The sequence below is a fragment of the Maniola hyperantus genome, chromosome 26 (genome assembly GCF_902806685.2).
Source record: "Maniola hyperantus chromosome 26, iAphHyp1.2, whole genome shotgun sequence".
Taxonomy (NCBI): Eukaryota; Metazoa; Arthropoda; class Insecta; order Lepidoptera; family Nymphalidae; genus Maniola; species Maniola hyperantus.
The window spans coordinates 2,297,397-2,321,448 of record NC_048561.1 but is presented as its reverse complement, the minus strand read 5'-3'; the positions used below and the strand labels follow the sequence as shown (position 1 = coordinate 2,321,448).

The following is a 24,052-nucleotide window of genomic DNA, read 5'->3' as shown; positions in this document are numbered from 1 at the left end:
GCTAGATGCCCGATTTGCCGGAATTGAAGATACTTTTGCCTGAGAAGATGCACCGCCTACCCTTAGCAGCCGACAAAAAAGTCAAGAAATGTATGAATTTAACAAAATATTTAAAAAAAATTGTAAGAAAAGTGCTACTATGCCATAAATGTTTATCTAAACGACGCAAATAAAAATAAATAAAAATATGGGTCTCCCTACTAAGGTCCTACTGTTCAGAACAAATTGTGACACCCAAACTGGGTATCCATAATCCTATCTTGTACATACATAGTTTATGGAATTGCAATAAATTGAAATTGAATAGGGAACGAGTTGCAAACGACCACTACAAGAAATCATGCAGTTACACCACTCGAACAATTACTAATTACATTAAGATTTTATGCTACTGGAAATATGCAGCAATGTTTCGGTGATCTTACTATGGTGTATCAAAATCAACAATTTGCAAAATAATTAATTCTGTGTCAAGACAAATATATGTCAAATTGAAACATCATATTGCTATGCCACGCACTCGCGAAGTATTAAGAGAAGTTAAAGAGTTTTTTTTATAAAATAGCAAAATTCCCTAGTGTTGTTGGTGCAGTCGACTGCACACATATACGAATAGCAAGCCCGGGTGGTGATAATATAGAGCTTTATAGAAATAGGAAAGATGTTTTTTCTATCAACACCCAAGCAGTTGTTGATGGAAATATGAATATGGTGAACTAGGAAATGTCAAAAAAACCATAAAAATGGCAAAAAATGAAAAGAATGGTAGTGTACAAGATTTGATAGTTCTACAAAAATTTAATATTTTTTTAAAAACATGTTTTCAATGTCCATCATCAATATCTACAATACAAGTACTGTTTAGAAAACCTTAAAGCAAATGAGGTGTTAGTACATATTGATTTGTTGGAAAATTGGACAGCTAAATATCGTGAAAAGGTGCAAGCAATGTATTTTGGAATACTGGAGTGTATTACACAAAACATGCAAAAGTAGTTTCTTTTTGTACTGTTTCGCCTGATAGCCAACATAACCCCGAAGACATTTGGGCACACCTAGATCCAATTTTAACAGACATTAAGTCAACTTATCCAAATATAAATCAAATACATTCTTCCCAGACGACCCCACTACTCAATACAGGCAAAAAAAACATAACGTTTTGCAGGAACATCTACCACTACAATTTTGCTTATGGCACCTGGTCTTTCTTTGAAGCGAGCCATGGGAAAGGTGCCGCGGATGGGATTGGGGGTGCCATCAAGAGAACATTGGATTCCAAAGTAGCACAAGATCAGGATATTCCATATGCTGAAAAGGCATTTGATGTTCTTACGGCTTCTGAAACCACTATAAAAAATTTATTTTACCCTGCTGCCAAAATCCAAATACTGATCGATCCGTTGCTCCGTTTCGACGTGATTGAAGGACAAACCAATAAACCCACAAACAAACACTTTTATAGTGTAAGGTGCGAATTTGCGATGGTACTAAAACTCCGATGTACAAAGATGACGTTTATTGACGAGTAAAGAGAACAATACAATAATCGCACGTTACAGTGGTTGTATTGACGCGAAAGGAACGACAAGTAGATTACTGAGCCCAAGGAAATAAAAAATTTAAGGAACTTCCGAAATTCATGCTGGGCTTGCTTTCGCTGCCGCATTCAAATGCTGAGTGCGAGCGCAATTTCAGTCAAATCAATGATATAAAAACAAAAAAATAAACAAACTTTAAACTAAAACGATTAAAGGAAATATTTTCACCCAACAAGGTATTAAAAGAAATAGCAAAAACTGTGTCGACTTCAAACCTACAAATTGTATGTTGTCTAAGATGAACAAATCAATATACGAAAAAGATATTGTTATGCTAGGAGAGTCAGATTCGAAGTAACTACCTAATACAAACGTCTTCCGAAACTACTGTCATTGAATATGCCTCCATCACTAAATCTGCCCATGGCTGGCGAGTAGCACAACGCCTTGCGGATATGTTCTGGAGTCGCTGGGTTCGCGAATACCTGCCGACCTTCCTACCCCGTCAAAAATGGACTCAGGAGTCTAGATCGTTACAGGTAGGAGATTACGTAATTTTAGTAGAACCAAATCTCGAACGTAGCAGCTGGAGGCACGGCGTAGTGAGTGCGACCCACGCAGGCGTGGACGGGCGTATAGTAGATGTGCGCACGCGCACCGGGTCGCTGCGTCGGCCGGTGACGCGCGTCGCCTTAAGCTTTGGTCTGGCGATCGTGACGCGCAACGCTGCGGTATGCGGTATGCGTTGTAGGACACTCAATTATATGAAAAACGTCGAGAATGTTCTCTTGTTCCGTCGCAGTATGCGTCAGCGGCGAGGGGCAAGCGCGGTGAAGTGGGGAGGTGTACTGCCGCACAGCGCGGCGTCATTCTCGGTTCAACGCTGCGGTGTGCGGTGTGCGTCACGGGTGTGCATTATGGAATTTTTCGAAGACAATTTAATAGAATTAGTTCGCAACTATCCTTCTTTATATAAAAATAAAGACAAAAAACATAAAAGTTTGATAGTTAAAGATAATTGCTGGAGGGAGATAGCTGAGAAGTTGAATAAAACACGTGAGTTGTTTGTATATATTTCTAATTGTTTATTCGACAGCGGTAGGTACCTAAGTTTACATAAAAAGTGGCAAACATTACTAGTGACACATGAAACATTTTGATGATTCTGAGGTTGGAAACTTGATGAACAATTTAATTTAAATTTAATGAACACTTTAACTTTATTTAATGTTATAGAAAATAAGCAATAAGTTTTGAATTACCTACTCACTTAACTTGTCCTATCTACTTCACTGTCTTGCCAAGGTACACTACCACGATCACTGTTGAAATACTGCTTGAATAAGTCACGTGTCACCGAACCATTTATATTATAACCTCTTCCCGGTATACGCGCCATAGGAATTACATTTTCAGAAGGCATTTCAAGAGTATTTCTGTCTGAATCGTGTATGATCAAAGAACTCATCATATTATGGATGATACAAGCTGACATAACCAACTTGTCTACGACACGAGGGTTTACTGCAATAGGTGAAAAAAATATTCGAAATCCTTGACATAATATGCCAAAAGCATTTTCAGATGTTCTTCTTGCTCTACTAAGGCGGTAGTTGAAAATTCGTTTTGACCTATCTTGAGACGCATGATTTTTTGAGTATGGTTTCATCATATAGTTGGTGAGACTAAATGCATCATCACCTACGAAAACATAAGGCATTTCTATGTCAGCTTCCGGCAACTTTGTTGGCGGGGGAATCTTTAGCTGCCCATTTTGAATTTTCTTAAATAAATCAGATTTCATAAATATGCCTGCGTCACCTTCTTTGCCATAAGAACCAACATCTATTGTTATAAATTTTCGATTCGCATCGACCACGGCAAGTAAAACAATAGAAAAAAACTGCTTATAATTAAAAAATAAGGACCCGCTGTTACTTGGGCACACGATGCGTATGTGCTTACCATCTATTGCCCCGATACAATTAGGAAAATTCCATAAAAACCAATATTCTTCGGCTATTCTTTTAAAATCTTCCTCGGTGGGTTCAGGAAGTGCAACGTTTAAAAGTCTCAAGCATATACTTTGTAAGACTTTAGGCACAATTTTGCATATCCAATTATGGCTAATTCGAAATTGAAAACTTAAAGATCTATAGCTTTCACCAGTCGCCAAATACCTGTAAAAAAAGTAGGTACTTAATTAATGGGTCAAACATCGGTGCAAAGGTAGTCCGTTTCAGTTCAGTGGTCCGTGTAGGTAAACATAATAGTAAATTATCAATTATGAATCCATCTAACTAAATCTTATTTCTCCATGAAGAAAAATACTTTATTTATTCGGATTATCTCGTTTAAAATCACTACTCATGTTTACCTCCACTTGTTTAACTAACAATGTTATTGTTTCAGCTGAAGAATGTAAGAATAAATGGCGTAATTTACGCGACAATTATAGAAAAAATCAAAATAAGAAGAAAACTGGAAGTGCTTCTTTCGTTTCAAAGTATGACGACGAAAGACTTAAATTTATAAATGACAGCTTTGAAGAAAGGGAGTCTATTTCAAATCTAAATCCCGGAAATGTTCTTGAGGTTGATGAAGATAACAATTTGCCAGTAGAGATATGTTCAGGACCAACTTCTTCAATGCCGAGTTCAACGCCGTATTCACCATGTGAATCTATTTCACAACAACCATCGCAAGAAGGACATTCAATAACACAAAACAAAACTCAAGGTACATCACAAGTGAAAAAGAAAAAAAGAGAGAGCCTTGTCGAAGAGTTTAGAAAGAATAGAGAAGAAAGAACAAACATGTTGAGACAAATTACAGAAAAAGGCAATACTCCAGTACACACATTCTTTAGGAGTATGGCCGACGTAGTTAGTCAATTTCCTCCGGACAAAATAGCTCAAATCAGAGCTCAAGTTTGTAACATCGTTACTGAAATGGAATTATTGGTCTTGGCGCAACGAGAGACACCATCCCCACAGCAATCATTCAACACACCACAGCATCCAATCCACGCATACAACTCGCAACGAGAGACACCATCCCCACAGCAATCATTCAACACACCACAGCATCCAATCCACGCATACAACTCGCAACGAGTGACACCATCCCCACAGCAATCATTCAACACACCACAGCATCCAATCCACGCATACAACTCGCAACGAGTGACACCATCCCCACAGCAATCATTCAACACACCACAGCATCCAATCCACGCATACAACTCGCAACGAGTGACACCATCCCCACAGCAATCATTCAACACACCACAGCATCCAATCCACGCATACAACTCGCAACGAGAGACACCATCCCCACAGCAATCATTCAACACACCACAGCATCCAATCCACGCATACAACTCGCAACGAGAGACACCATCCCCACAGCAATCATTCAACATACTTTGATGTTATACCGAGTTACTGTATTCGATTAATAAAAATAATATGATTATGAATTGTTTTATTTAATTACCGAAATAAATTCATTTAACTTACCTCAACGTTAGGAATAGTTTTTCTTGTGCCGTAATAGCAAAATTCCGATTTCTGGTTCTAGGCTGTGTGTCACTAATATTATCTTTTATGGCCATTAAAATCTTGTTATAGATCTCCCTTGAAACCCGAAAGTAACCCATGAATTTTTCTTCACAATCAATTAAATGCCTTTTTATTAAGGTTTCGTAACAACCTTCACTCCTCCGTTGTAAATACATGTTCCTCGGAGATTTTCTTTGTCTATTCAGAAGCAGTAAAAATTCTTCTTCTTCCTCCTCTTCAAGCAAAGCGCAAATTACAGAAAAATTGTTCATGTTCACGTCTACCTTGGTAGCTGCGGCAAAATCAACTGACCACCTCTCCGCAGGGACGCTAAATGCTGCGTCGTGACGCTGCGTTGCGGCGCATACCGCAGCGTTGCGCGTCACGATCGCCAGACCAAAGCTTTATTGTCCCCTCATGATAGTATGTAGTACTAACAAGTTAGCACTAAGGGGGCAGATATTGTAGGCGACGCAATTCCTTTTTATTGTGTATGTACGCATTATGTGTCCTGTTTTAAAACAATTAAAACATCTACCTCTCAATTTCGCTTTCCTTTCTTCAATGGTCCTTGCTTTGGTACAATCTTTATTGCTATGGTGTTCCCCACAGAAAATACATGACCATTTTCTTCAATAAACTTGCCATAACCATTTCTCTCTGGTTCAAATTTTCTTTTAGTTGGTAAGTTTTTCTCTCTCTGATTCCTATTGTCCAATCTAGGTTTATTTATTTTTATTAGGAAATTGTTCCAATGGCCTTTATTATGTTTTGATCCATTAGTATTATTCGTCTTAGAAGAATGTCCTTTGTTTTGAAGAGCAGTTTCTTTTACATTAAAGTTTCCACAGTATATTGAGGATCTTCGTCCATGATACTTTCTTGAGTTATCATTTGTGCTTCCTCTTTAACCGAGATCACTCTTGAGAGTTGCTTCAATATGTCTTCGAATGACTCTATCTGGTCGGAGTCCAATCTCATTTTCGTTTCATAGATAATCTCCGTTGGAAACTTTTCCATAATAAGAAACCGCATTTGATTGGAATTTGTATTTTCTCCCATAGATTGAAGTACTCGGAGATGTCGTTGTATTTCATCCAAAGTTTCTTTACAATCCTCCATCTTTTCCGCTCGCTTGATTTTCTTTAGAGCGTTATGATGCGCATATACAATTTCATTTTCTTTCCCATATCTTGCTTTTAAAGTGTTGACAGCAATCTGATAATTTCGGTTTGTTGTATCGAGTCCATCTACAAGTCTAGCAGCATCTCCTTTGAGAGAACTCTTGAGATAAAGCAGCTTATCGACATCATTCAATTTTCTTCGGTTCATGTTTATGTGAACTGGTCGCAAAATTGGTGCCATTCAAGCAAATTACCACTAAACTCTGGTAAATGCAAATCTGGTAGTTGGCGGTATGATGAATAGTCACTTTGCTGAGGTACCATCGCTGGCTTCTCACTCCTCATGGCTAATCTTGCCTCTAGCTCTGCTAAATTTTCTTCACCCCGAAGTTGGTCATTAGTCAAATCTGATATCTCGTCTGGATTGGGATCGTTACAAATTTTGAAATAATTATTATTATACAGGGTTACAGGGAAATAGGACACGATCCTGTTAAGGGGTTATAGTACAGGGCATTAGCTATCAAACGACCCCTAAAGTGCTTATGCGAAAGTGTATCGTTTTCGAGTTATTCATTTTTTTATTTTTTTCTTGGTAAAGGGGTGTTTGCCACTTTAAAAATTAATAAAAAAAAGGAACAATGTTTTTCATCGATTTTTTTTTTATTTCTTGCTAGTACATATCCTTGTTAATAATAAACAGTTATAAACCAAGAAAAATCTTCAAGAATTTTAAAATTACAGCCCAAAAACTGTACAAGCTTTCAATTTTTAAATTTAATTCTTTGGATAACTTGCAAATTTTCTATAAAAATTACTATGGCACTTATCCTGCGGATTATTTTAAAAACATCTACGCTTTGTTAGCTATCCATTGGTACAAAAAAATTGGAGAAAAAATCATAAAATCAAGAAAAATTACACAACAAAGAGACCAGGTAGAAAATTCTAGCAAATGCTATTGCCAAAATATTAAATCAGAATCAATGTAAAAACGAGTTTAATGCAAAATCGTTGCAGATTATTTTTCAATGAGGTCAAAGGGTAATATAAAATCAGTCAAGTGCGAGTCGGGCTCGCACACGAAGGGTTCCGTACCATCGTACAAGAAATAACACTTTTTAATTTTTATTAATTTTCGAGGCGGCCATTTTGTAATTTTTAGTATTTGTTGTTATAGCGGCCATAAAAATACACATTCTGTGAAAATTTTATGTTCGTTCGTCCGTCCGTCCGTCTGTCCGGCCGTCCGTTTGTCTGTCAGTGGACTGTATCTCGTGAACCCTAATAGGTAGAGACTTGAAATTTTCATGGAATATCTATATATATCTATAACAGCAAATACTAAAAAATTACAAAATGGCCGCCATGAAAATTAAAAAAAATTAAAAAGTGTTATTTCTTGTACGATGGTACGGAACCCTTCGTGTGCGAGCGATTGAATGCGAGGATAATATAATCCTCGCATATAAACTGGTATTTCGTCCACTCCAACCCGTATTTTAAACGAGTAGGTAACCATGCGAAACTTTTTTGCTGTTTCAGTTGTATGCCTTTTAGGGTAAGCTGATGAAATTAAACTCATAAGGTAGGCATCCTGGTCGTTTTTGTTACCCAAACCATTAAAATGTGTTAATATGTTTTGTCTCTGATCTGCATTAATTTTATTGTAGCATTGATATAATTTGCACCTAAAACAAAGTAAAATACTTCAATTACATACGATAAAACTTAATCCTTTCCTCCATCCTCATCCTCCATTAATTTATTTTACCTGCAATCTGGCCCCACTTTTCTTGCTGGAATCAAGTTATTTTTGTGGTTAATATGCTCCTCTCCGTAAGCTTTCTTCTTTTTAATAACATTTTCCTTCTTTTCCTTATGCTTTCTTTTCCTATTTACTCTTGAAACACTTTGATCACTCATTTTAACAAAAAGTATCTTTTACCGCGTGAAAATAAATATAAATAAATAAATAAACGTTTATTTCAGACCTTCATAGATCCATAGTTTGTTAGTATGTTAGTTACAATTTTTCCTTAAATAGTAAGTTAGTATTGTTAGTTCATTAGTGGGTAGGTACAATTAATTTTATTTTACTGACCCAATAGCTACCGCCACACAGTGGTGTAGTATGGGACAGTCAGGCCTGGCAGCAATTACTTTTAGGATGCCGTTGTCGCTGGTACGTAAGCGCTGCAGGAGAGATGTCGCTTTTTTGCGCATTATGGCAAAAAAGTCATTGGTGTGAGCGTCTGCAAACATTTTAGATGCGCTACAGCGCCACGGCAACCTCAACAGCATCCTAAAAGCGTTATTATATTGAACACGCAGGGCGCTGTAGGCTCGGCGTGTATATGTCACCCATAGTGCACCGGTATAGAAGGACTGACAGAACGCTTTAAATAAGGTTACTTTCACGTCTGCAGTGCATCGGGCAAACCTACGGGCGAGCATATTGCCTCTTACCGCCAACGCCCTGCGTTCTCGTTCAATATCCTCATCATCTCTTAGGTCACTCGTGACAATATGACCAAGATAATTTAAACTTATCCACGACCTTAAGAGGTACACCACCGAGACATACGGGTGGAACATGGCGTGGCCGTATTTTCGGTGCCTTAAATACTAATAATTCACTCTTTTTTGAGTTATATTTTAGGCCATGCTCCTCCGCGTATGTTTCGCAGATGGAAAGCAGCTTCCTAAGTCCTGCTATTGAAGGACTGAGCAGTACCATGTCGTCAGCATAGCTTATGTTGTTGACACATATGTCATCGATGTGGCAGCCGACATGTGTGCCACTCAGTCGTTCAATAAGTTGGTCAATATACAGGTTAAACAGCAAAGGAGAGCTTAAACCACCCTGCCTCACACCGCATTCCAGCCTGTATTCATCCGACAGAGCACCAACCCACCTCACCTGGTTACGCTGGTTAGCATACCAGTATTTCAGTATAGCCGTGTACTCCGTCGGCACATCCGCATCCCTCAACTTGCCCCACAACACGTCATATGAGACTAGGTCAAAAGCTTTCGACAAGTCGAGGAAACACGCATACACCGGCGTCCGCCTCGCGGTGTAGTACTTGACAGTGTGTTTCAAGCAATAAATGGCGCTCTCCGTCGATACATTTGGTTTAAATCCAAATTGCGCATTATTTATTGATACGTATTTATTAAGATATTCGTTTAATACACTGTCAAGTACCTTGGCTGCGGCGGTCGCAAGCGAAATGGGTCGGTAATTGCTCAAGTCGGATGTGTCCCCAGTTTTATTTTTGACAATGGGTACCACAATAGTCCTCATAAGCGGTTCAGGCAAGTAAGAGTGGCTCAAACACAAGCTGTAAAACAGTGAAAGGACTCGCGGAAGATGTATCCCAGCATATTTGAAGTGTTCGATGCTGAGACCATCATGACCAGGTGATTTTCCTCTTACCATCTCATTAATTATTTTTTCTATATTCTTTGCAGGTATCTTTTCATTTCGTTCTGATATGATGGTCTCAGCTTCGTTCATATTCAAACCCGACACAAAATTTAAAGGTGATTTTACAGTGAAATGACTGCGGAATGCATCTGCAATGTCTTTGTGACCATAAGTACCCCCAACACTCACCGGAAGGCTCGGCTTAGCATTCATTTTATTTGTGTTCTTCCAGAAGCTTTTAAAATCTTTACAAGAGTGATTTGACGCAATGATATCCATCTTAAGTTGTTCCTGTCTGTTTTGACACCATTTTAATTTAGCTTTAAAAAGTTTTCTAGACTCTGACATCTCATCAAAAACGCGACCACTAGACGGCTGCCCAGCCATCATCCACTCTTGAAATTTAAGCCGCGCCTCCCGATGCGGGCCGGCGACGTGCTTATTCCACCCCGTCACGTAGCCTCCCTTTTTTCTACATTTATCCCTATATGTGCGAATTGCTGCCAGTGACAGTATGTTTATAATATTACAATACATGTTACAAAGGACTGCGTGATGATCCTTGTTACTACAGAAGTTATCGCAACAATCTCTGAGTGCCTCTGGAAGATCTATCATTCTTAACTTAGTGTGACAAATATCATGATAACAATTAATCTGTTGTGGAGACCTGTCACCCCAAATAACACGGTTCACAGGTCTACCTATTATCTGTTGCGCAACCTTAGGCTTAAGTTTATTTAAATTACATTCTACCACAAGTGGATAGTGGTCCGACCAGAACACATCATAATTTACAGACACGCTTACTACTGTGTCACGCGCAGAGAGAGTGACTAAACAGTGGTCCAACCACCTGTTGCACCCATGAGCCTCACTATGAAAGGTAAATGTATTTTTATCACACATACTTGAGTCTACACAAAACCAGCTTTCTTCACTACAAAAATCTAGCATTTCATTAAAAAATAGTTCTCTGGGATGAGCATTAAAGTCTCCTAGTATGTAAAAAGCTTCAATTCCCTTATTTTCCTCTATTTCTATAATCGATCGGATCGAACCGAGACACAGACAAAACTCAGGTAAGTTGTCATAAGAGTTTGTTGGCATGTAAACACTAAATATAACTACAGATTTACTACTTACAGTTACTTTGATGGCACAGATTCGCACGTTATCACACTCTATCACTGACACTGATTCAAAAACATTTTTACGCCACAGTATTGCGACTCCACCATAAGGCCTCCCGCACACTAGGCCTCCCGCTGTGTCAACCGCAGAGATACCCGTGGACCCAAAATCTTCACTAATCGTACTGAGAAATGGTAGATCATGGGGAAGTAACCATGTTTCCTGAAGGCATAACACGTCGGCAGACTGGCATAACTCTTTGACACCCTCCACTGACCTCTTGACCGACTTACAGTTGAAACTTATAATTTTACTAAGTTTATCCATAATATTATCTGTATTAATGTTTACCTATTTTAATTATTAAATTCTTTGGTATGTGTATTTAAATATTATAGTTGGTTAGTATTTCAATATATTAATTTATTTTTCCCTATTATATTTATTTCTCTATATTTTATAAGTAGGTACCTATTTGTTATTTTTATTTGGTATATTTAGTGTGTTCAATTATTAACTATAGTATCCTTTTGCTTATCGTAAAAATTCATAAAACGCCGGAACATTATGCCGGATGGCCACAGTTTCTCATCTAGAAACATCTCAATTTTATGCTTAGGGACTAAGACCTTGTAGGCATCATACCCTTTCTGCCGTCTCATATTTATCTTCACCAGTGAAATATTTTCACGTGTTTTGCTATACACATAGTCAATAATATCCTGCGCTGATACCTCTTTGGCAACGTTCGAAATAAATAGCGGCGGCGGAAAAACCAAGAGTAAAATATTTATTGACACTGACAAGTAGCCATTCAACTATGACAGTATGACAGACTTTTTTTTACAAAAACGACTCAAGTGCAAGAAGTTAAGTAGTTTTTGCAAAATATTCTAAATAATATGTTGTTCTTGTAAAATAGCCGAAATTTCAAATCGAAATATTTCAGACTTAAGTAGTTTTTATAAAATATGTGTCAAACCATCAGATAGCCTATACAAAGGCGGACGCAGTGGTGCCAGAACAAAAAATCTGATAAAAATGTCGGTTATGTTGTTTTTGTAAATAACCCTTCAAATGGTTCGGCTTTTTACAACGGAAACATTTAAATACCTTCTTAGTAACTAATGCAGCAGCTGACCCACCACTATTTTCATCCCTACGCAGGTTTTCTTGTCTATGTCACTGCAAAGTTTGACGTTTGAGTTTTCTAATGCCATTATGAGAGGATCATAGTCTGTTGAAAGTCCACTCAGCATGATGACAGCTACGAAGTCGTCTTCAAGCCCCGATCCGATCTCCGTTAATTGCACAGAGTACATTGAATATACGGGTATAGAGTCATCAGTCCCTATTTTTTGGTAACGCCATCTATTGAGCTGAGTTGCAACTACAGGATCTGCTATATATACTAATCCCTATAGGTACAGTATATACGCTACCTAGATAGGTACCTATATATAGGTTTTAAATTTTCTTTTATTTCTATTTTTCTATGGTTAATTTCAATAAGACACATAAATAAGGTAATACCTAATCTTTTATTTATTTTTATAACTGGGCACACACTTTTTTTCTGTTATTACAGCAAATCGTAGTCCGAGAAACGTAGTCGGGGTTATATTAGTTAGGTACTTATAGAGCTCTTCTTTTTTCTTGTTTTATGGCTTTTTCCATCACATCCAGATCAGCACAATGCACTGTAAATCCATACTTTGCAGTTTCTATAATAATATATAGCTAATATTTAATAGCTAAAGAGGTACAAAGAAATAAAGAAAGTTGCTCGGTAGAGTTGTCAGAGTTCAAAATAAAGCACAAGTCACTTCACAAGAACAGAATCACCAAAATCCAACTAACAAAGTCAAGTCGTTGGAAAATATCACATAAACACCTTGATATAATGGAAAACCTCGGAAAAAAGTGGTTGAAAATAAATAATTTTTAATAGACACAGACCACAGACTTGACAATTTGTGACTGTGCCAGTGTTTTCATATGTAAATCAAGAATTACCGTGTTGTAAGGTTAAAAATACGGTGTTTCTTGATTAAATTACGGTGGATGAGCTAAAAGAATACCGTGTAAATTACCGTGTAATTTTTTAAAAAGAAAAAAAACGTTACGAATTTGCTTTTTAATTAATTATTAATATTATTCTGAGTCTGACTCTCCTAGCATAGCAATGTCTTTTCATATATTTTTTTTATTGCATTCATCCATCACATTTAAGAATTTTTACATTTCACTTCTTGCTAATTGCTTGAATAAGGACGAAAATAGATTGCCAAGATTAATAATTGATACTTTAACTGTGTGTGTGTGAGTGTGGCGATAGATTAGAAAAATAATAAGATTAGATAAGTGGGGCGATAGATTAGAAAAATAATAAGGATTTCCTTGAAATCTGCCACAATCTACCACTTTGTTAAATCGTCAGCTTTTTCTGCCAGAGTTAAAATTTAGGAGCCAAATCTGCCCAAATGGCAGAAATCTGCCACAAACGGTCACACTGCTGACCGGCCACAAAATTTACAAGTAGTGCCACCCTGTTGCGCGTGGTTGGCAACAAAACTTACTACTAGTGCCATCTGTCGAGCTAAGTCTGAGTCAATGTACCCTGTGCGATTTTGTACTGTGGCTAAAATGTACCGAGTGAAAAGACCCTGGTTAATTGTTGAGAGATCTCGGTAATTTTGTTGACGTACGCCTCCATGCTTTGGCTCTCGTTTAATTTTACAGCAAATAGTGTGCGTAATAATCCTAATCTACGACACAAACCTTTATCTTCATAGGCCTTTTGAAGATTACGCCACGCCTCGTACGCCGTTGTTGCATTTCGAATATGTGGAATTGCTGCCGGCTGTACGTACCTTGAGTTGTCTTTTCATGTCCTTTTCCCCATCGTCTCTTTCGATGCAATCCCATAATTCCTCATGGATAAGCAACATCCTCATGTGGAATTTCCAGGAATTGTAGTTTTCTATTCCTTTTAATTTTTCTATGCAAATGTGCATGGATGATGCCATTTTTTCGTCGTATGCGCAGCCGTGCGCCGCCACAAATAAAGTTAATTTTCAGCAGCACTCGCGTCACTGGGACCGATAACCTGAAGGGTTATATAGAAATAAAAGGAAATATGCTGATCGACAGGGATTTAATTTGTAAGGAACACTTTAGTGAGTACAACGGAGAGCAGATAGTCATGGGCTAGTCTAGCTAAGAGAGCGAGAGAAGAGATCGCAAGAGAGAGAGAGGACAACACAGATTGCCAAAACACATTTTAAACACCGTTTTGCGGCTCTGGCTACAAGCCTTTTCATTACGTGCTTACAGATAAAACATGTTAGGCTTAGTTTACACTAGTTACATTTATAACCAACAAATACAAGTTAATTACTTTTAATAAAAATATAAAATAACGCTTTTTATAAAAGCTACCTACCACTTTAGTTGTTTTTTTTGAGCTGGTATAATCATGGAATGAGACATACCACCATCTATTGACGACATTGGAAAACATACGCAGCACTACTGCCCTCTGAATTTGAATTTTTGAATTACTTGATTATAATACTGCTAAATTAAAAATACTTGTTAAATAAGAATTTTGCGTACTATGTAATTTTGCAGTATAGTACGCAATACATTTCCCTACTTTTTGATCAAGTTTACGCACCCTGACCCGACACTTCCAGTCACGGTAGCACATAGCGAAAGTTAATTTTCTAAACTAAAAATAATTAAAAACTACGTTAGATCAGTCGCAAAGTAGATTGACAAATTTATCGTTAATAAGTATTGAACATGAAATCAAAATTGAAGTTAGTGACATTGTTAAAGATTTCGCTAATGCAAAAGCTCGAAAAGTAACTTTGTTGGGGACTTCGATGGCTCCTCGTTGTTGTGTTTTAGTAAAAAACTTTCATCTTGTGAATATGGTTGTATTTGGTTAAATTAAATTTTATCAGCGCACGTCCGGCGTGCGCGCACAAGTTCTCGAACCAGAAGTGATATGGCCCGCATGGCGAGACGTCCGCACACACACATGCACACACACACAACGACGCGTTCCTAGCGGCGCGAACATCCTCCCGGCCCTTGAAAGGCAGTTTCAAGAGCAAGAAGCTGGCAACAGGCAGATCCGATTAAGGGCCCGTCGCACAATGCCCTGAGCGGTGGAGACGTCTGCAGCTCGGGGCACACCATCAGCGCCGGGATGCAATTGTGTCACTCTGCCAAGGCGCCAGCAGAGCGGGGGCGCGCTTGGCTCCTTCAGCAAAACTAGGTCGTGCACCTTCAGAGTCGTACACCTTGTGCGCCACTTCGCGCGCTGTTGTAGTTCGGCCACATACTCGTTGGCCCATCGCTTCCAAAAGTGCTGGCGCGCCTGCTCCAGCCGTTGAAATCGGTCGAGTCGGCTAGTTTTGATATCCAGTAGAGGTGGACTCGGCAAGGACATGAGCGGCCTGCCAATCAGAAAGTGCCCGGGTGTGAGACACTGGAGATCATTAGGGGAAGGACTGAGGGGACAGAGGGGCCGGCTATTGAGGATTGCCTCAACCTGTGCAAACAGTGAAGATAGTTCCTCGAAAGTTAGGTGAGTTGTGCCCATTACTCTTTTGAGATGAAATTTGGCTGCCTTTATGCCGGCCTCCTGTAACCCATTGAAGTTAGGAGCGTATACGGGGGAGAACTTGAACTCTATATTCTGGTTGGTTGCAAAGTCTTGAACAGAATCCTGAAACTCCCCAGATTTTAGGAGATCACCAATCTCTCGAGCGGCTCCCACATAATTTCGGCCATTGTCACTCCAGACCTGAGTCGGGATACCCCTACGACAGATTAGGCGCCTCAGCGCAAGCAAATAAGCGTTAGTGGAGAGCTCACTGACTGCTTCCAAGTGCATACATTTATATGTGAAGCATATAAAAATGCACAAGTAGCATTTAGTAATCTTAGCTCCTCTGCCTTTACGATCTGTAATCATGAAGGGTCCGGCAAAATCCGTACCAACTATATTGAAAGGATAGTCACTAGCCAAACGTTCACGGGGCAAGTTACCCATTATATTTGTCATAGATTCCCCTTTAAACCGTCGACATTTTAAGCAATTCCGAGTCGTACGTCTTGCTAGGTTTCTACCACCTATGGGCCAAAAATTATTTCTTATGGAAGCTAAAAGAAGGCTAGGACCAGCATGCATAAGACGAACATGCTCGTAGTGAAATAAAATTTTAGTTAGATGATTGTCAGCATGTAATAAAATTGGATATTTTTTGTCATAATTAAAATCGGACATAGAAAGACGGCCACCAACGCGGAGTATACCCTTTGCATCAATAAAAGCGTCTAATGAAGCTAGAATTGAACTTGCCTTAAGTTGCTTATTGTTAGACAAGAGTGTCAATTCGTTTGCAAAAAGACTCACCTTGTGAAATCTTTACTATAGCACACATAGAATTTTCAAGTTCGGAAGCTTGCAAGGGACCAATTAACTTAGTTTTGTGCCTTCTTACGTTATTAATGAATCGAAGCACCCAAGCATAAGCGCGTTGTAAAATAGGCAGTCTTGAAATTCTAGTTAAGTCAAAGAAAGATTCCTGGGCCTCCACTGCGAGGGTTTTGATCTCCGGTAAGTTTTGAATGCTACGTTCTTGTGCGGGCCAAGACGCTTCTGGCTCTAAAAGGTAAGTCGGTCCATGCCACCATAACTCACATTGGTTCACGCAAGAGGGTTGCACACCACGCGAAACTAGATCGGCTGGGTTTTGAGATGTAGGGACATAGCGCCATAAACTAGGTTCTGAAATCTCACTGATAGCACTAACCCTATTAGCTACAAAGGTTTTAGGTGTTTTCGCTGTTTGTAGCCAACCTAGAACGACCTTAGAATCCGTCCAGTAGACGTGGCGATCTATTTGACACCTTAAAGCCTGTGTAACTGTACTAGCCAGTTGTGCGCTCAAAAGAGCCCCGCAAAGTTCTAGGCGTGGGATCGTTTGGCGCGTTATGGGCGATACGCGCGATTTTGCGCAAAGTAGATGAACCTGTACTTCACCTTTATCATTGTTAGATTTTAAGTAAATGCAAGCTCCGTATGCCTGCTCTGACGCGTCGCAGAAGCAGTGCATCTCAACTCTGATGGGGTCATCTATTAAAACCTGTCTAAGAATACGCAAACATGAAACACCTTCAAGATCCTTCACGAATTTTAGCCAATCGGACTCAATTTGAGGAGGAACTTTGTCATCCCATCCAATCTTGGTTTCAGACCAAAGCCTTTGAATCATTATTTTAGGTATGACAGTACAAATAGAGAGCAGTCCAAGAGGATCAAATACCTTGAAAGTTGAAGATAAAATTGCTCTTTTTGTAATGACATCTGTAGAAGCATTTTGGACGGGAAAACTAAGCTCGTCAGATGATGAAGTCCAGCCTATTCCAAGAGTGCTAGTAGCATTACTAATGGTGAGAGTACCACTATTACCTTTAGAGGAGGAAGACTCCTGGAGTAGGCCTGAATTCACTAACTTAGAGTTCGAGCGATATTTCCGTAGACGGAATCCACCGGCAGCGAGCGCATCACTGACCGAGCGTTGTATGTGAAGTAGCTCTTCTTCTGTGGTGGCACCCGTCAATAGGTCATCTACATAAAAGTCGTTTTGAATAACAGTCTTAGTCGCCGCATCCCCACACTCTTCTCCGCACTGCCACAGGCATCGCGTGCTGAGGAAGCTAGAACTAGAAAGTCCGTAGGTTACGGTATTTAGTTGTAGAGTCATTAAGGGCTGAGACTCTTGCTCCCGCCATAGAATCAACTGCAGATCGCGATCAGATTCGTCGACCATAATGCTCCTATACATTTTCTCTATGTCTGCTGATAGAACATACTTATGTTGGCGAAAGCGAACTAGAATATTAAATAGTGAATCTTGAATATTGGGCCCAACCATTTGAAGGTCGTTGACCGAAAAACCAGACGTAGTTTGGGCAGAGCCATCGTAGACCACTCGGATTTTACTTGATTCACTGGTTAGTTTTAGAACTGGATGATGAGGAAGATAAAATGACGTTTCCGATGGGGGTTTGTCGTATACAGATAAATGTTTAAGGTCTGCATACTCCTTTATGAATTCTACGTATAATTGCTTGAGTACAGGCTGTTTAATGAAGCGCCTTTCAAGGTTAAAGAATCTTCGTTCTGCCAATGCATAAGAATTCCCTAAACAATCCTTGTCACAACGAAGCGGGATCCTTACGCAAAACCGGCCATCATCACAGCGATAGGTATTCTGGAGAAAATGCTTTTCGCAATGACGCTCCTCTTCTGTATAGCTGGTCTTAGTAGGCACTATCTCTAGTTCCCAAAATTTCGTGATTTCGTTAGATAAATCTGAGTCGCAACTAACTAAATTGCAGGAAGTTTCTTGAGCAGGCTTAGATTTATGTGCCTTTTTACTAGGGCCTATAGGACCAGCTATCAGCCATCCTAACTTAGAGCTACGCAAGATAGGGTGGTGCTCACCAAGGGAATGTTGTTCGGTGCCAATGATACACCAAAACAGCTCTGCGCCCAAAATAACATCAATGTCAGAGGGAATGTTAAACGTTGGATCCGCCAGCTGAAAATTGGAAATGTTTAATCCTTTAGTGTTGAAGGCAACCTTAGGCAGTTGACCTGTGAGCTTAGGCAAGATGAGACAAGATATGGTGACATTGAAAGAAGAATGTTTAGATTTAATGCGCACTAAACATCGTTCTGCAAAAACGTTTAGTTTGGTGTCACCAATACCAATGATCTTGGTATCGATCTTTTGAGAAGATAAGCCAAGCCTTTGTTTGACAGCTGTGGTCAAGAATGAAGACTGACTTCCGCTGTCAAGAAGAGCACGAACTGTGATCTTTTCATTAGTGGACGGATTTAATATATCAATTAGTGCAGTGCATAGTAGGACTTCAGTCTCTGACGTGGACGACATGGTAACGGTCTCTAGTGCCACTGCTTCTTCTTCACCTTCGGAGGCGTTGACGTGGACTAGCGAATTATGACGCTGTTTACAAATCCTGCAGCCACCAGGTAGCCTGCACTGGTCCACATTGTGGTCCCTGCGGAGGCAATTCCGGCAAAGGCCTAGAGAAGATACAAGCGCAGATCTATCCTCTGGAGATTTATTCTTGAAGGTCAAGCACTCATAGATACGATGTTTACCTTTACAGACTGGACAGACGAAATTTACTTTAGATTTAGAAGGTGAACTGGTCGCTGAGAACGATTTGGTAAACTCCTTTTTAGCCTTTGGTGAAGGTAAGATGGAATCGCGACGTTTGCCTTTAATTGTCTCAAATACATCTGCCCTATTTTTCAGAAATTGGAAGAAATCATCTAGTGTAGGGATGTCCTTCAACGAACTTCTGCTTTCTTCCCACTTAAAACTTGTGGTGGGGTCTAGTTTTTGTGATATGAGAAATATTACGATCACGTCCCAACTTTCAGTAGGCAACCCTAGTGTGTGGAGGGCACGTAAGTTTTTAGTGACATGGTCTATAATAAAACGAAAAGATTTCTCGGTTTCGCGGACCGAATCTACACTGAACAAAGCCTTTAAGTGATTATTTATCAGTTGGCGTTTGTTATCATACCGCTCGCAGAGAAGCTGCCATGCCTCACTATAATTTTTATCACTTACTTCTAAGTTACTTATCACGCGGGCGGCCTCTCCTTCTAGGTACGAGTTCAAATAATAAAATTTGTGTATATCCTTTATTCTAGTATTGTCATGGACTAGAGACACAAAGGTGTCCTTAAACTCCAGCCATTTGTAATAAGAGCCATCAAAGTTTGAAATTTTAATTGTTGGTAACTTAAAACCCAATAACCCGTCGCATTCGTCGTGATCATGACAAGAATGCGACGAATTATTTTGTTTCTTTGGAGTAGAATTAGCATCAATTAATTGCTGGGCAGTCGCTATGCAAAAACAAAAATCTTGCTCAATAGTTTCGCGAATATTCAATTCCGCGTCTAGGCATTCTACATTAAAAACCTCTATTTGTGTTTGTAGCTCATCGAAATCCGTAAACAATGTTTCAAATCTGCTTAATTTAATCGATAACTTGCTGATTTCAACTGGCGAAATCGATTTGCAACTAGACAAAAGTTCTAAGTTATTTTTAAACTTAGTGAGCCGGCCTTTAAATGAGCTACGCTTCGCTGTTAAATCTCTAAGGGTAGCCTCAAGATTCTGTTCTTCTAGCGACATTTTAAATAAGTACTGTTACTGTGTTATTAATAAAATAAAATGGTAGGTACGATACGCTCCTATACTTCGATGCGTTGACTCGGGCCGGTCGGCCGGTGAAAGGCAGGCGGCTACGGTCGAGGTCGCACGATGCAAATTCAGCCGCTGCAAGCGCGCATGCAGATGCACCGTATGTGTAGACGTTCTTCGAAAGGAAGCGCTGAATCGCTGAAATTGATATTACGCAACACTGTAATCGTAACTCGCAATTCAATAGAAATAGGTTGGTAGGTAAGATTGAGATTAGCGTTTAATTTGCTTATTATTGCGTTAATGTTTGTATTTGAATAGAGATTGAGATAAAGAATGCATAAAAGGGATTTATACCTTGCTAATAAGACGTAAAGCAAAATAAATAAGCAGTAGCTTAGGTATATTTTAGCAAGTTTGGCATTTAACTGTTGGTATAAGATAGGTTATTTATGCTCCTCTCACACCTCCGCTGCGAAACTTCAGTTGCGAAACCGCTGTAGGAATTCCGCTGCGATAAAGTGTAGTTGTGTAGTTGCGGAACGGGCGTCGGAACCTGCTAGTCATCAGTCAGCCATCGGAGCGAAATGTCGTCGTTATCAGAGTCAGAGGAGTAGGAAATATTATTGTGGACTTTAACTTTGAAAAGGCGTAAATCTCGTAGAATTTGGGTGCACGAGATTAATGAAAAAAGGAAGAAATTAGGAGAAAACCTATTATGTAAAGAACTAGAGTCACATGAAGATCGTTTTTATACATATTTTAGAATGAGCCCAGGGAGTTTTGAAGATCTACATAATCTTTTGAAGCCACATATTACTAAACAAAATACAAGGTTTAGGGAAGCTATTTCTAGCAGAGAAAGATTAGCCTTAACTTTGAGGTAAGTAAATTATTTATTTATTTATTAATCATTAATACAAAAAATATATTCGGCATGTTACTAACTCTACGATAAGTGAAACATGTTGATTTGTTCATGATCATTTTGATTTGAGGTTGTTAAATCAGTAGGTATAGCCGTATTGCCCTCTTGTGGAAGAATATAATAATTAGCATTGTCAGTAACTGTTGCGTCACTGATCATGGAGTAATTTCCTGGAGTAGCCGGAGAATGCGTGGTATCACTTAGAACAGAGTAGTTGAAACTACCCGTTGCAGTAGAGTTGCTGTTAGAAGTTACAGCCTCCAGATCACTTAATTCAGCCTCCATCAAAATTCGGGCGATATCAAATTTTGCTTTTATTTGTGTTCGCTTTGATAGTTTTTTGAAAGTATCAGCGTATCCCAAAAATAATAAATCTACTCCATCACATTTTACATCAACTTTATCTTCACTTCTGTTGCGATCTCTTCTATTTTGTAAGTACTGGATCATTCTATCTGTTGGATCCGGATCCGGATTACTTCTCCTATGCCTTCTATAAATTTGTTGGGCGTTTTGAGTTTCTTGCGGGCGGGTATCTTGTGCAACGTCTTGTGTAGTTACGTCTCCCGTAGATTGAGAGTCAGTAGAATTAACTTTTTCAACATTCAGAGATGCCATACTACCTTGAGTCTCATTCAATGTAATTGCTGGATCAATGAAATTCATTTGATCTGCCCAAGTCCAATTTTGAAGCTTTTTTGCAGCTTGGCCACTTGTACTCTTTTTAGATAATTTGTACTTTTTGTAGGAGTCTTTTAAATTCTTCCACTTCGCTTTCAAAGTTACGACTGAAAAATAACAAAATAAGACAAAATTAATATTATTTCAAAATTAATATTATTTTCATTGCAGATTCCTAACTACTGGAGATTGCTATAAGACATTATCGTTTTCATATCGTATAGGAAATTCAACAGTTTCAAAAATAGTGACCGAAGTATGTCAGGAAATATGGAATGTTTTACAACCATTAGCCATTCCACAACCTACACAAGAAATGTGGCTCAATATCGCAGAAGACTTTTTTGGGAAATGGGGATTTCCTCATTGCCTGGGTAGCGTGGATGGAAAGCATATTACCATTAAATGCCCTCCAGATAGCGGCTCAATGTTTTACTGTTACAAAAGTAAATTTTCTATTGTGTTATTGGCTGTTGTAGACGCTAATTACAAATTCATATATGTTGACATTGGATCGTTTGGAAAAGATTCTGATAGTACTATATTTGAAAAAACACCTTTTTTACAACTATTGCGAACTGGTCAACTTAATGTACCAAATGCCCAACCATTACAACAAGGCACAGATCCTTTGCCTTATGTTTTAATAGGGGATGGTGCCTTTAAGCTGGAAACGTTTTTGATGAGACCTTTTGTAAGAGAAGCGGCTATGCAAGATAGAGATAAAAAGAGATTTATTCAGGCGCTCAGTCGAGCACGTGTAGTTGTGGAATGTGCTTTTGGAATAATGGCACAGAAGTTTAGGATTTTCCTAAGACCTTTCGAAACAGATTTGACAAACACAATAAAAATTGTAAAAGCAGCTTGTTGTTTGCACAACTTTATACAGACGAAAGAGTCAGCCGTACATACCAGTTCCAGCTTTGAAATAGAACAGCTAGGTGCCTTTCTACCACAAAATAGACCTGGCAACCGACAGAGAGCATCGTCGGCAGCGTTTGAGGTCAGAGATAAATTCGTTCAATATTTTACACAAACGCAGAGAACTTAACGTTATCATAATATTATCTATAATAAGTACAAAATAAATAATTATACATATAATACATAATATTATCTTATAAGCAAAATAAACAAATACATTACAAATACAGTCTATTATTATTATAAAAAGACTACATACCTTCGTCATTTAATTCCCTCTGGATTTCTCTCCATGCCTGCAGTTTTTTCATATTATTTTTATAATCCGGATGATTTAATAAATAAAGAATAGGTCTATTTCTGACCTCTTGAATTAATTTTTCTGTGAAATCGACGTCCATTTTATGAAATAAATGTAGTTTCGCTTTTAATTTTTGTCGATTTCCACAAACACGTGCGAAAACAACGCGGCACCGCAACAAAATGGCGGCCGGAGCGCGGTAGTGTGGCTGGCGTCGGAGTATTATCGACGAAACCGCGCGGGGAAAGAGATAGAATATAGTTAAATCTATGCGTTAGAACAGGCAGTTCCGTGGCAGTTCCGCTTCTCCTACATACGGACAAAACACAGCGAAATTAATGCGGTTCCGCTGTTATGGTTTCGCAGCGGAGGTGAGCTACGGGCATTAGGCACTCACGAAAGGCACTAGGTAGGTATAATTATGAAAGATATTATTCGCAATGGAAATCACTCACGGTAGTTTAAAACGCTACACTTAATGCACATCTTGGCACTTAATTGTTGTTATTAGGCAGACAAAATTAAAACATAGGTTAACTACATTGCGACTCCCCGTCTTACAGTTCTATAAGTTCTTAAGTATGGGTTGCCTGGAAGAGATCACTTTAGTGATAAGGTCGCCCTTTGTTTTTTAAGTGTATCCTGTATTCTTACTCTCTGTAATTTTAGTAACAATAAAGTTGTTTTAAAATTAAATTAAATTAATAGGTGCTTATTAGCTTCGTAAGCAAAGAAGTCCTAAAATAAATGCTTATTTAGGTATAGGCACTTACGAAAAGCAATGTAGATTGTGTACAGCCTTAAATAGAATAGGTAATCTTGCAAAGATTAAAGATTTCATGAGCAATTGGACTAGATGTAAGCTTGATATTCACTATTACATTAATTTAAGCACATAATAGCAAATATTTTATGCCTTTAGGACCTAAATTCATTGCTTGCACAGACTGAAGGGGACAAATTAGGGACAAAGAAAAGGAACTGGCTCACTCGATTTAGCAGGCCACACCCATTGCTCGAGTCTCCTTGCCGATTGCAGGTCCTGTCGCGGTCGCCAGCAGATGTTGGGGACTTCGATGGCTCCTCGTTGTTGTGTTTTAGTAAAAAACTTTCATCTTGTGAATATGGTTGTATTTGGTTAAATTAAATTT

At 38.8% G+C, this 24,052-nt stretch overlaps 3 protein-coding genes and 2 long non-coding RNA genes across 5 annotated transcripts in view; 3 read left to right on the top strand and 2 right to left on the bottom strand.

Annotated features, from left to right (window-relative positions):
• The window catches only part of LOC138404205 (uncharacterized), a 162,193-nt gene that overhangs the window by 84,079 nt on the left and 54,062 nt on the right, over positions 1-24,052 (bottom strand). The window lies entirely within an intron of this gene.
• LOC138404111 (uncharacterized) lies at positions 6-5,018 on the top strand. The gene is made up of 5 exons (XM_069507342.1): positions 6-90; positions 593-711; positions 1,122-1,319; positions 1,880-2,597; positions 3,954-5,018. The coding sequence occupies exons 1-5, from the start codon at positions 6-8 to the stop codon at positions 4,970-4,972; spliced, it is 2,139 nt and encodes a 712-aa protein (XP_069363443.1). The 3' UTR covers positions 4,973-5,018.
• LOC138404276 (uncharacterized) lies at positions 14,806-16,213 on the bottom strand. Its single transcript, XM_069507833.1, has one exon. It carries the CDS (start codon positions 16,095-16,097, stop codon positions 14,910-14,912), a length of 1,188 nt encoding a protein of 395 aa, XP_069363934.1. The 5' UTR covers positions 16,098-16,213; the 3' UTR covers positions 14,806-14,909.
• On the top strand, positions 16,375-20,306 carry LOC138404277 (uncharacterized). Its single transcript, XR_011238283.1, has 2 exons — positions 16,375-16,485; positions 18,621-20,306. It is a non-coding gene; the product is annotated as an uncharacterized lncRNA (long non-coding RNA).
• Positions 20,689-22,752, top strand: LOC117994146 (uncharacterized). Its single transcript, XM_034982030.2, has 2 exons — positions 20,689-20,950; positions 21,848-22,752. The coding sequence occupies exons 1-2, from the start codon at positions 20,835-20,837 to the stop codon at positions 22,725-22,727; spliced, it is 996 nt and encodes a 331-aa protein (XP_034837921.1). The 5' UTR covers positions 20,689-20,834; the 3' UTR covers positions 22,728-22,752.

What these genes read in the sequence shown, in the direction of transcription:
- LOC138404111 (XM_069507342.1), top strand. Translation starts at nt 6, where the DNA reads ATGCCCGATTTGCCGGAATTGAAGATACTTTTGCCTGAGAAGATGCAC. An exon ending in TTGATGGAAATATGAATATG is followed by an intron (nt 712 to 1,121) that starts GTGAACTAGGAA and finishes CATTCTTCCCAG; the next exon opens with ACGACCCCACTACTCAATAC. An exon ending in ATATTCCATATGCTGAAAAG is followed by an intron (nt 1,320 to 1,879) that starts GCATTTGATGTT and finishes TTGTTATGCTAG; the next exon opens with GAGAGTCAGATTCGAAGTAA.
- LOC117994146 (XM_034982030.2), top strand. Translation starts at nt 20,835, where the DNA reads ATGAGCCCAGGGAGTTTTGAAGATCTACATAATCTTTTGAAGCCACAT. An exon ending in AGATTAGCCTTAACTTTGAG is followed by an intron (nt 20,951 to 21,847) that starts GTAAGTAAATTA and finishes TTTTCATTGCAG; the next exon opens with ATTCCTAACTACTGGAGATT.
- LOC138404276 (XM_069507833.1), bottom strand. Translation starts at nt 16,097, where the DNA reads ATGTCCGATTTTAATTATGACAAAAAATATCCAATTTTATTACATGCT.